The sequence below is a fragment of the Epinephelus moara genome, chromosome 8 (genome assembly GCF_006386435.1).
Source record: "Epinephelus moara isolate mb chromosome 8, YSFRI_EMoa_1.0, whole genome shotgun sequence".
Taxonomy (NCBI): Eukaryota; Metazoa; Chordata; class Actinopteri; order Perciformes; family Serranidae; genus Epinephelus; species Epinephelus moara.
Window position 1 is genome coordinate 42,115,023 of NC_065513.1, and position 12,257 is coordinate 42,127,279.

The 12,257-nt window shown below is 42.7% G+C and overlaps 1 protein-coding gene across 3 annotated transcripts in view; it reads right to left on the reverse strand.

The window, feature by feature from the left end:
* LOC126393832 (spermatid perinuclear RNA-binding protein-like) overlaps positions 1-12,257 on the reverse strand; it is a 139,312-nt gene that overhangs the window by 33,943 nt on the left and 93,112 nt on the right. For all 3 annotated transcript variants that reach the window (XM_050050214.1, XM_050050215.1, XM_050050216.1), the window contains exons 9-11: positions 5,360-5,457; positions 1,320-1,413; positions 942-1,010 (exon numbers count right to left, since the gene is read on the reverse strand). In XM_050050214.1, the coding sequence (XP_049906171.1) occupies positions 942-1,010; positions 1,320-1,413; positions 5,360-5,457 (261 nt within the window). The remainder of the gene's footprint in view (positions 1-941; positions 1,011-1,319; positions 1,414-5,359; positions 5,458-12,257) is intronic.

Here is a 12,257-nt window from a genome sequence, read left to right on the forward strand (position 1 = left end):
TGAATGTGCTAGGAAAGGTAGTATCAGCCCTGTCTCTACCTGGAGCTCGCATGTACGGAGCCTGGGTTTGGTTGAAGGTGGCAGTGCTGTTTGGGCTGAGAAAGCCATGTGTAAGTAAGGTAAAGGAGGTTATTGGGTTGGTGCGGGGAGGGGAGCAGTGAGACCTGGCATTAGGTGAGTGTCTCTGGGACGCTAGAGATCACTGTCTAGCCTCCTGGAGGTGTCGTGGGATCAACTAGACGAAACACTGGTGAAAGGAGGTTCCCACCCGATGACCCCAAAGACATGCTAGTTATAACTGCTCATTGGTTTGTATAGTTAAGCCTTGCCATAATAGCTTATCATAGGGCTTAGGTTTTTCACTGAGTGTTGATCCTTTCTCTAGAGCACAAACTTCTTGTGTTTATTTGAACTGTTTAATCCATATTCAACACAGTGGGTGAACACTGTAACATCAGTGCTATTGGAGCTGTGTAGAGCATCTGTGTTGTGTAGATAGTTAGAAAAGACTGTGCACATTATATCTGCAGGATAATGGATGACTACATCACATGAGGACCCTGGTAACACAGGTCCTGTGCAAATCAGGGTTTTTGAGCACTAAGGGACACAAACTGGGACGTGGACATTCGCAACAAAGAGTCCAAACAAACCAAGGACAACTCAAAATTCAATAATAAATTTCACCAAACAGAAACACTGTGTTGGCTCCACACGAGCAGAAACTGAGTGATCACTGTGCTGAATCATGTCTGAACCAACAGCCCTAAACACAGTATCTAACATAAGGCCTCTATCAGCCTCATGTATCAGTCTGCCTTTAGATATTTACATACTTTACTGGTCCACTGTAGTTTGTCTCGTGTTCAGAGGTGAGAAGATTCAGGTCATCTGAGCAAACTGTGATCCTCTGAAACAAACAAGCTGATGGTCAAAGTCACCTTTCATTCTTTTGATGAAGTCTCTGTCGTCTGACCCGGTGTCCTCCCGGAGCCTCTTCTGACAGCCACCTGCAGGGCGCAAACAAACACACTGATCACCTGAAACCTCACAAACACACACACAAACACGTCACCTGAACACATCATTACGATCATCATTATTTTCTAACTGAACATTATCTAAACAGAGGAGTTTACAGGCTGCGTTACAGGGCGGCACAAAGTAGAATATGGTGGGGAGATAAACATAGGAATCCAAATAGTGACACTCATGGATACACACACAAAACCAAAATAATGCACACACACACACACACACACACACACACACACACAAACAGAGACTCATATGAAGAGAAAACCCAACTGAACACACACCTTCTAACAGCCTCTGTGAGGGCTTGCTGGCGGGAAGAGGATCCATATTCAAGACCTTGTAAAGCTGTCCAAAGGCTAGGAGGCGTAACGCATGCTGAAAAACACACACACACACCCACACACAGACAGAATAAGGTCACATCACTGTATTGGTAAAGCAGCAGAAGTGTGCACTCAGAGAAGAACAGGCAGCAGCGATATCATTTATTCTCTGATCAACGTGCTTTAATTATCGGGGAAACTCGTGCGAGCAGCCCAACATTTATGTAAACCAGCGAACTCTGTGGGGAGAAACTTCATGCATTATAGAGGGGAGGAATAAACAGTCAGTGGGCTCCGACGAAAGAGGAAAAGAAAAGGAAAGAAAAATATTCCCAGAGAGCAAAACAAAGGCAGAAACACACAGAGATGGAGGAAAATATGAATTTGAGAAGGTCTTCATATTTCACAGCGCTGAGCCCACAGTTCCCACCCGGGGGCGGACTTTGTTGTTCCATGTGCCGTGCAGCAGCAGTGGTAGTAGTAGTGTTGGTGTGGGTGTGAGCAGGGAAGAGTGTTCCCACGCTCATTAGGTGGCTAATTAGGCTGCCAGTTCGTCAAGCCTGCGCTGCACTGAGGGGCTGCTTATCCGAGGTCAGAGTCCGGGCTTCTGCGGCCACTCAGCTATTTATAGTGCTGACGTGAGGCTCGGGGCTCCACCGAGGTGGCCGAGGACTCGCTTTAAATAACCCTCCTTCAATCAGCGGAGCAGGAGGGGAGCGTTACTCGTCCAGTTTCCTGAAAGAACTGCTGACTTTGGTGCAGTGGGCAGCGTGGAAGTGCACCCCGGTGGGATGTTTCAAGGTCTCACGAGTCGCTCGGCTGAGGTTCAGCTGATGATTACGCTCGGTTAAGTTTACGTCTGCGGCTGCTTTTATAGCAGGAAAACAGGAAGGGAAGTTTTATAGTGCTCAGGGGGGGATGTAAAGACAACGTCCATAAAGCAGCAGATTAAATGAAAGACTTACTATCATGCACGTTGTGTAAAATGTGTCTAAAATCAGGACACATCTGCGGCTTTACATTAATTCACCTCCAGGGACAAACTCTGCTTCTAAACGACTCTCAGGAGTTTCAATTCCCAACTTGGCTCTCTGAATATTTTCCCACACAGAGAATTTGTCGAGCAGCTCCAGTTTGAATGTATTTTCATCCCAGACTTGATGAAATCTGAGGTGACTTTATTTGTGTGTGTGTGTGACTCCATCACCTGTGGGACCAGTTAAACCCTGTGCAGCTGTGGCCCCGGGGCCAGAGACAAGAGCCTGTTAATTGAAGCTTTTAATGTTCACGCTCCTGGAGCAGAGAGGATAATGGAGATGGGAAATGATCCTATCTTCCTTAACAGCTACTGTTAAAGTGCCCTTGAGCAAGGCATTAAACCTCCAGTAAATTAACAACAAAAGGACCTCATCAAACCAGCAGACCTGCAGATACAGAGCCCACTATCACTCTGAAACAGGTGAGAATACTGTGGGTTATTATAACTCATTTGACTACAGAGAGGGTTTTACCTTAAAGGAACAGTGTAATCTTTAACTAATCGATTAGTCGTGGGGAAAAAAAATCTGCACGTTATTTTAACTTCTGCGGTGGTGTGTCTATGTCACTCTGCAGTTACACCTCCAAAACACTAGTCGGCGGTGGAGGACTGTGTTAAGTGCTGTAAAGTTTAGTTCAAATCAAACTTTATTTATATAGTTGATTCAAAACACATTAAACACACATTTCAAACACAAGTACGCAAATCAGCTTCACTATAAATCGCAGAACTGACAGACAAACATTTGTCTTTATCTGGACACATTTCCCCCACCAATACAACATGCTAACGTTATTAGCACAAGTCTATGGCGTTTTACATTGTATAAATTAGCCTAGCGTCTAGCGATCTTTTCCTCTTCTCATATAAAGTCAGGGACAACAGCAACATGTAACAAAGGTAACGGTACATAATTTGGCTCCATTACAACTCACAAGGTTCACTGACAAAACAACTGTCTGATACTAAACATGTTTTCCAAACAAATACAACATGCTAACGTTATTAACGCCAACCTATGGCATTTTACATGGTATACGTTAGCCTAGCGACGGGTGGAGATTTCCTCTGCTCATATGAAGCCAGGATAAATCACACACAAGACTTAAAATGCTACTTTAGTGGAGGCTTTACTGTCTTCACAATTAATTGTTTCTTATCTGTGAGTAAGTGAATACAAGCTTCGTTTCCACTGAGGGAAATGGTTTCAGCTTACAGAAACATACAGGAGGTCTACGTCACCGCGACGCTGAGGTAACTTAGCCTGTCCCCCCACCCCAAGAAATAATGGATTAATCCTGGAAAGCTGTTGATGAAGCACTTTTCTCCTTAAGACAGTAACACGGCGATTATTCGATCAATGAGAATTTGGTCGGACGAGAGCATAGCGACCAAAGAATCGACTAGTCGACCAGGAGACTACAGTCCTAGATAAAAGCCATCTTTTCAAGTTGGCCAGACGCCACTATTGTTTAATGGCGCCCAGCGGTGTCGGGAAAACACGGTGGTACAACAACAGTTGAGAGGGCGGAAGTCTGAGCAGGGTGGGCAGGAGGGGTGGTGGATGGGTCCAACAACCCCCGGCATTCCCCTGAAAATGCTGGTGTATGCTTCCCCTACGTTTGTAAAGCCAAACCCTGTTCTTTTTTCCCAAACCCAACCACGTGCATGTGCTGGCAAAACGTAGCCGCATGTTTTCCTTGTTGAACGAAAAAAAACGTCAATTCACAGTGTTGTACTGACATAGTGCTTTTATTTTGAAAGAGACTGTATATAGACATTAAATTTCTTGTGAAAACAGGAATTATTATCGGTATTTTGGAACAGACGGGGTTCAGTGTCTTGCTGAAGGATACAAGAATACATGCTGGAGGAGCCGGGGATCAAACCACTGAACTTCCGAGTAGTCAACGACCTGCTCTACCTCTGAGCCACAGTCGCACACTCGACTGCAACAATATGATTTTTAAAAAACGTTTGATTCCATTTCTACTGTGTCAGTTTTATTTACACGTTTAGCTGGGACAGAGAGAGTAATTTATTGTCTTATTGAGGCGGTGACATCACTGTTTCCTGTGGTGTTTAAGAGCCAATCGAAGTGCTTGATTTCAAGTGCTGCACAAAGACGACAAAGACTGATTAACTTCATAGGTTTTTTAAGAAAAGATGGTAAAAAGAGCAGGCACAACAATGAGAATGGCTCTATCTGGAGCCGGGGTTTGGTTTGTCCGTTCTGGGCTACTGTAGAAACATAGCGGTGTAACAAGAATGACAAGGAGCCGCTCCCTATGTAGATATTAACGGCTCATTCTAAGGTAACGAAAACTCAATTATTCTCATTATCACGTGATTATGCACTCAAGACAACATACTTATTTTATTATATTCCATTTCTGCCAATATATCCCCCTACACACTGGACCTTTAAACCTCTGAGCTGTTTTTAATAAATCCAGCCTGAGGTTCACTTTATTGTAGAATATATACTTTTTTTGGAGCCAGGAAATAAAAGTTTCTTCACTCAGAACAAGGACAGAAGTTTTATTAACAGTCAGAATAAAAAAAAACTGTCCATCTCACATACAGTATAATGGGAGTCCATGCTTTCTGGTTGGCAGTTTGAAAAGCATCCAAGGCCCTCTGATTATCAGTCAAAAATCCTTTATTAATACACAGATAATCACCATAACCCTGTATTATTAAAGGATTTTCAGCTTATAATCAGAGAGCCTTGGATGCTTTTCAGACTGTCTAACAAAGCCATGGACTCCCATTGTAAGTAAGCTGGAGAGCCACTGTTTCTTTCAGGGGTGCAAAGTCTGTCTACAGATAACTACCTCATACAACCCCACTTCAAAATCTGAGCTGCCTCTTTAAGATATATTTTTTACAAACTGCAGAAGAAGAGGAAGAAGTCACTGAGAGCAGCAGAAGGTGCTGACAGGTGAAGTGGACTGACCTGTGCGCTGTGTGTGATGGCGTCCGCCTGCTGGGCGCTGAGGTCAGACAGGACGTCTGTGGGTTCCCTCTCACAGGGGTCGTGAACTCCTGGCCCTCCTGTAAATAAAAACCACAGCGGGCTCTGACTCAGACAGGAGAAGACCTCCGAGCAGCAACACACACTCTGAACTCACTCTAATTTCTCCTGACAGGAAAACACGAGGAAATAATTGACTGGCTCCTGCTGCGTACACTCTGACTGCAGCAGTAACTCATCAATGATTCAGGGCTTTCAGGAACAACCTGCCATTTCAGTGCGGAGGGCAACCCTAAACCACATTTAAAAAATCCAATCACATCATCACAAACTGGCTGCTCTGCTCTGATCAAACGTGGGAACTGAAGGTTTCCCACAACAAGAAAAATAAATCTGAAAAACAGGAAACATTTTTACTTGAACTGCTCGACAATAAAAAGAAATCCTCAGAGGGTAAATGTTTACACAGTTTAGAAAGTCGTGTACATCTTTCTAAAATACTGCCTACTCCACCACCAACTTCTGCTGAATGAAAAACATGTAATAGTTAAATTAAACCATCATTCATGCTGCTGTGAATCCACTGGGACTCTTCAGGAGCCCTGAGGGGACCTGCACCGCAATTAATGCACTGTAGAGTACTAAAAGACTGAGTGCAGGTGATACTACACTGCATCACTGCTGACGCTCCACAGTCTGCTGTCCAGGCCATGAATCTTTGGGACACTGTGTGTATTAAGAGGCTGCAGCCAAACACCAGGTTATCCTAAAACACATTCATTTCAGATGTTTCTTAATGTTTCTCCTGAGAATAAAAAACTGTTTCCGTGCATGTTTCTGCTTCTTAGTTTATTTGCCTGCTCGTTGCTGATCCCTGGGCTGACTTCTCTTTTATTAGGTATCAGGGGACGTGACAGCGCAGAGAGAAAGTGGAACACTGAGCACAGTCGCCTCGTGCTGCCGTCAAGTCAGAGACAGTTTCTCTAAAAACAAGTTTGAGCTTCTGTATTATTTCACAAGTTAACAGATCATAATGTAGCAGGCAGAATTTACTGAGTTTCTTTATTGGATTTTTACAAATATTAACAAAAGACAATGGAAACAGCTGAAAATGCACAAACTAATCACTGGAAAAATGTTGGCATTGTACGTTTGTGCAAACCACAGATATGTTACATTTGTACATTACCATACCATTTTAACAACGCTGTTGTTAAGGTGTGGTAAGGTTTAGGAAAAGATCATGTTTTGGCTAAAATACCTGCTTTTGGGGGCACAAGCCCTGCAGGAAATGCAACTAGCTCTCAGTCTTAAACAAGTGCTTTTTGTGGCACTATCCCTGCTGGAAAAACAGTAACAGGTCCCGTCCATGTTTTGGGGCGAAAGAGCCCTTTGAAAAAGAGCCACAGGCCGAAAAGCCACTAGAAAAAGAAGATAGGTCCCTAAAATACATCCACGTTTGGGGGCTGAAAAGCAACCGGAAAAAGATCCATGGGTCTCTTAAAAACACGCATGCTGGGGGCTTAAAAGCTGCGGGAAAAACAGCAACAGGTCCCTAAAAATTACCCATGTTTGAGGGATGAAAAGCTGCTGAAAGAAGAGCCACAGGTCCTAAAAAAACACCCATGCTAGGGGCTGAAAGCTTCAGGAGAAACAGTGACAAATCCCTAAAAATCACCCATGTTTGAAGGCTGTACAGTCCCTTGAAAAAGAGACACAGGGCCCTAAAAAAAAAAATGACGCTCAAGGCTGAAAAGCCACTGGAAAAGCGTTGGGTCCCTAAAAATCACCCAGGTTTGGGGGCTGAGAAGCTGCTGAGAGAAGACCTCAGCAGTGATAGAAAGCTGCTGTCACTTCATCTCATTCATGAAATGGAAATGTGCGATTGCAGTAACCATGCATTTAATAAAGGATGCACTGATCAATCAGTCGCTGATCACAAACATCAGATCATCACTTTAAAATTACAGACTCACATTTCTGCTCATTTAAATTCAACAACACATTTTTGTCTTTACTGAACAGAAGGGGCCTCGCTGCTCTTCAAGTGTCCTTGCTGATTATAATTTCAGCGTCAAACTTGGTAATTTCATTTCGCTGCTCTCTGAGCGGAGAGTCTGATTACTGGATCCATTCAGTACGGTCGACTCTTAACTGATGACGGCTCGCACATATTCATTTCAGGCAGAATGGATCTCGTCATTTACAAGATTAAAAGTGTTGAATGCATCAGACAGAGGGTATAAGATATTCTGCCTCCAGGAGGGCCCGTTAGTGTCCCACAATAACACACAAAAACGGACTCATCTGCATGTGATTCAATGTCCTGCTGCCATAAAAGCAGCCGTTTATTCTACTTTTTACGGGGACCTCTTACGTTTCTGCTTATTTTCTGTCAAATATATAATGTTATAATGTCAGGTGCTCATAATGACGAGGCCATAGTTTCAAATCATGACGTAAATGTATATAAATGTGATCCTTGAGAGCACAAACCTCAGGCTTCAGACCATCTCAACTCTGACTACAGTCTGACGTCAGTGTACTGGACTTTATATGGTCATCTGCTCCAAGCACGCTACTGCCAGTATTCATATTAATATCATATTACACTGCTACAGTACATGAAGCTACATGCTAACGTCACTTGTTACTTCCTCCCAGATGTTGGATCATAATCATAACTTGTCCAGTTGTGTTTAGAAGCTTTTACTGGTGATTGTTTCTGGGTAAAAAGTGCCTTTATTCTCCAATACAGTTATCCCACAGCTGCAATGACGGTGCAGAGACACCGAGATGCGGAAGACCCGCCAATAGGGACCATTCAGAGCAGATTACGCATTTTTGGGAAGGGGGCTTAAAGAGACAGGTGCTAAATGCAGCATCTGAGACGGAGGGTGAATATGGGTATTCCAGCACAGACATTATGAGGAAAATAAAGTGTTCTTTGACCTTTAAAGGTTTAAAGTTTAAGATTAAGGATGATTTAGTGGCATATAAAGGTGAGGACTGCAGATTGCAACCAGCTGAAACTTTACAAATCAGTGTTAGCAGTGATACTGCTTGCTGCAGATTGGCGAGTGTCTCTATCTAGAGCGAGTGTTTGTCTGTTCTGGGCTACTGTAGAAACATGGCATTGTAACATGGTGATCTCTATAGATGAGGACCTGCTGTCTACATAGATAGAAACGGCTCATTCTACGGTAACAAAAACATAAGGATTCTTATTTTCAGGTGATTATACACTAAAGGAAACACACTTATTAGATTATGTTCCATTTCTGCCAATACATCCCCCTCAATCCTACACTGGACCTTAAAAGCATGTAAACATGTTCTTGTAGAAACCTTAAATATGAGTGTGAACCTGAAAATGAGCATAATAGGTCCTCTTTAATGCTTGTGGTGTCTCATTACCTCATGAGCCCTTGTTAGTGGAGAATACTAGAATACACCATTTTCACTGCCAATTAGATCCACCACATCAAACTTTATGATTCAAACTGAAACCAAACTTTAATCTTACCCATGAGATGCAGCCCTGGTGCCCCTAACAAAAGTCCCTGATGACAACAAATAGAGGAAAGAGTAAACTGCTGGTCCACCACGTGTTTTCCAATGAAACCCTGAGAGGAAGTCCCTGCTGGGAGCTCCTCTGAGAACTACATATCTTCTCTGTCTTTTAATGTCTCTGCGTGATAGCCACGGCTGCAGGCAATATGTTTTTGGGTTATCTGTCTGTCCGTCCCACTTTTGTTAAAGCGGCCTTAAGGGAGTTTACCTTTAATTTGGCAGAAACGTCCACTTGGGCTCAAGAATAAACTGATTAGAATTTGGTAGTCAGAGGTCAGAGGTTACTGTGACCTTGAATCCGTCTCATTTTTGTGTACGCAATATCTCAAGAAGGCCTTGGGGGAGTTTCCCTTAAATTTGGCACAAACATCAACTTGGACTCAAGAATGAACTGATTAGAATTTCATAGTCGAAGGTCAAATGTTACTGTGACCTTGAATCCATCTCATTCTCGTGAACACAATGTCTCAGGAAGGCCTTGAGGGAGTTTACCTTAAATTTGGCACAAACGTCTACTTGGCCTCAAGAATGAACTGATTAGAATTTCATAGACGAAGGTCAAAGGTTACTGTGACCTTGAATCCGTCTCATTTTTGTGTACGCAATATCTCAAGAAGGCCTTAGAATTTCCCTTTAATTTGGCACAAACATCCACTTGGGCTCAGGAATAAACTAATTAGAATTTCATAGTCAAAGGTCAAAGGTTACTGTGACCTTGAATCCGTCTCATTCTCATAAACACAATGTCTCAGGAAAGGCCTTGAGGGAGTTTACTTTAAATTTGGCACAAACGTCCACTTGACCTCAAGAATAAACTGATTAGAATTTGGTAGTCAAAGGTTACTGTGACCTTGAATCCATCTCATTTTTGTGTACGCAATATCTCAAGAAGGGTTTGGGGGAATTTCCCTTAAATCTGGCAAAAAAATCAACTTGGACTCAAGAATGAACTGATTAGAATTTCATAGTCGAAGGTCAAAGGTTACTGTGACCTTGAATCCATCTCATTCTCGTGAACACAATGTCTCAGGAAGGCCTCGAGGGAGTTTACCTAAAATTTGGCACAAACGTCCACTCTGACTCAAGAATGATCTCATTAGAATTTGGTAGTCAGAGTTCAGAGGTTACTGTGACCCTGAATCCATCTCATTTTTGTGTACACAATATCTCAAGAAGGCCTTGGGGGAGTTTCCCTTAAATTTGGCACAAACATCAACTTGGACTCAAGAATGAACTGATTAGAATTTCATAGTCGAAGGTCAAAGGTTACTGTGACCTTGAATCCGTCTCATTCTCATGAACACAATGTCTCAGGAAGGCCTCGAGGGTGTTTACTTTAAATTTGGCACAAATGTCCACTTGGACTCAAGAATGAACTGATTAAAATTTCATAGTCGAAGGTCAAACGTTACCGTGACCTTGAATCCATCTCATTCTCGTGAACACAATGTCTCAGGAAGGCCTCGAGGGTGTTTACTTTAAATTTGGCACAAACATCCACTTGGACTCAAGAATGAACTGATTAGAATTTCATAGTCGAAGGTCAAAGGTTACCGTGACCTTGAATCCATCTCATTCTTGTGAACACAATGTCTCAGGAAGGCCTCGAGGGAGTTTACCTTAAATTTGGCACAAATGTCTACTTGGACTCAAGAATGAACTGATTAGAATTTGGTAGTCAGAGTTCAGAGGTTACTGTGACCCTGAATCCATCTCATTTTTGTGTATGCAATATCTCAAGAAGGCCTTGGGGGCGTTTCCCCTAAATTTGGCACAAACATCCACATGGAAGAATGAACTGATTTTGGTGGTTGAAGGTCAAAGGTCAAGGTCACTCTGACCTAATAAAACACGTTTGTTGCCATAACTCAAGAATTCATACACTAATTCTGGTTTCTGGTTGAACCGCCAATTGGAACTACTCGGTTACTAGTGTTGTCATGATACCAACATTTTGGTATCGATACCGGTACCAACATGTATTTCGATACTTTTCCAAATAAAAAGAGAACACAAAAAATGTCAGTCTTTATAACATATTAAATGGCTAAATGTGTATGTAAAAGTTTGTTACTTCATAAAGATCATGCATGTGTGCATTTACAGCTCTGGAAAAAAAAAAAATTAAGGGACCACTTCAAATTTATCGTTAATCAGCATGTCTACATGTATGGCAAAAAGTTTAAAAATCACTGTGAGAATATAAATAGAAATAATATAATATAAAATAAAATAAAATAAATAGGCTATTTAAACCAGAGAAAGTGGTAATTGCAATGCAGCTTAAATTTTTTTCCAGAGCTACTTTTGTGGAGAGTGAAGGGGGCTGGCGTTGCTTGCTTTTAGCACTGAATGTGCTATTATAAGTTATTACCTGTCGTTCTCTGAACTCCTTGTGCAGGTCTGGGTGCTTGTCCTTCAAGTGTTTTGCCAAGTTGGAAGTGTTTCTACCCTTGGCCACACATGTTTTGTAACACCGTTTGCACAGTGGTGCATCGGTGTTAATGGCTTCACCATGCTCATTTGTTTTCAAGCCGAAGTAATTCCACATAGCACTTCGCGCACCTGGTTTCTCTCCTTTATCTCTCTCTGTCGCCAGACTCCTGCTCCGTTTGCTGCTCCACGCTGCTCGCTCACTCGCTCGCCTGCTTGCCCCGGCTTGCTCGCCTCGGCTCAAATTACAATGCAGTGACGTCACGCAGCGACGTAAAAAAAAAAAAAAAAGTACCGGTCTCATCCAAGCGCTGTATAGTACCATTTTAAATGCATCAGTACCCCGGTACTAATTTAGCACCGGTATACCGAACAAGCCTATCGGTTACATATATGTTCGGTAAAGTTTGGACTTCATTATAAGTCCATTTGTCTGTGTTTTCTGCCATTTTGTTTTCGTTACGAGCTGTTACCATCAATCAATCAATCAATTTTATTTATAAAGCCCAATATCACAAATCACAATTTGCCTCACAGGGCTTTACAGCATACGACATCCCTCTGTCCTTATGACCCTCGCAGCGGATAAGGAAAAACTCCCCAAAAAAACCCCTTTAACGGGGAAAAAAAACGGTAGAAACCTCTACGTGTGTTATGTGTTGTTTGTGGTTTACACGTCCCACTGGTAGGCAGACCCAGAACACACTGGAGGGATTATATATCTCATCTGGCCTGGGAACACTGCGGGGTCTCCCAGGAGGAGCTGGAAAGTGTTACTGGGGAGAGGGTTGTATGTGGCCTGCTGCCCCCACGACCCGGCCCCAGATAAGCGGATGAAAATGAATGGATGTGGCTTACAAGGCTTTTTTTTTTT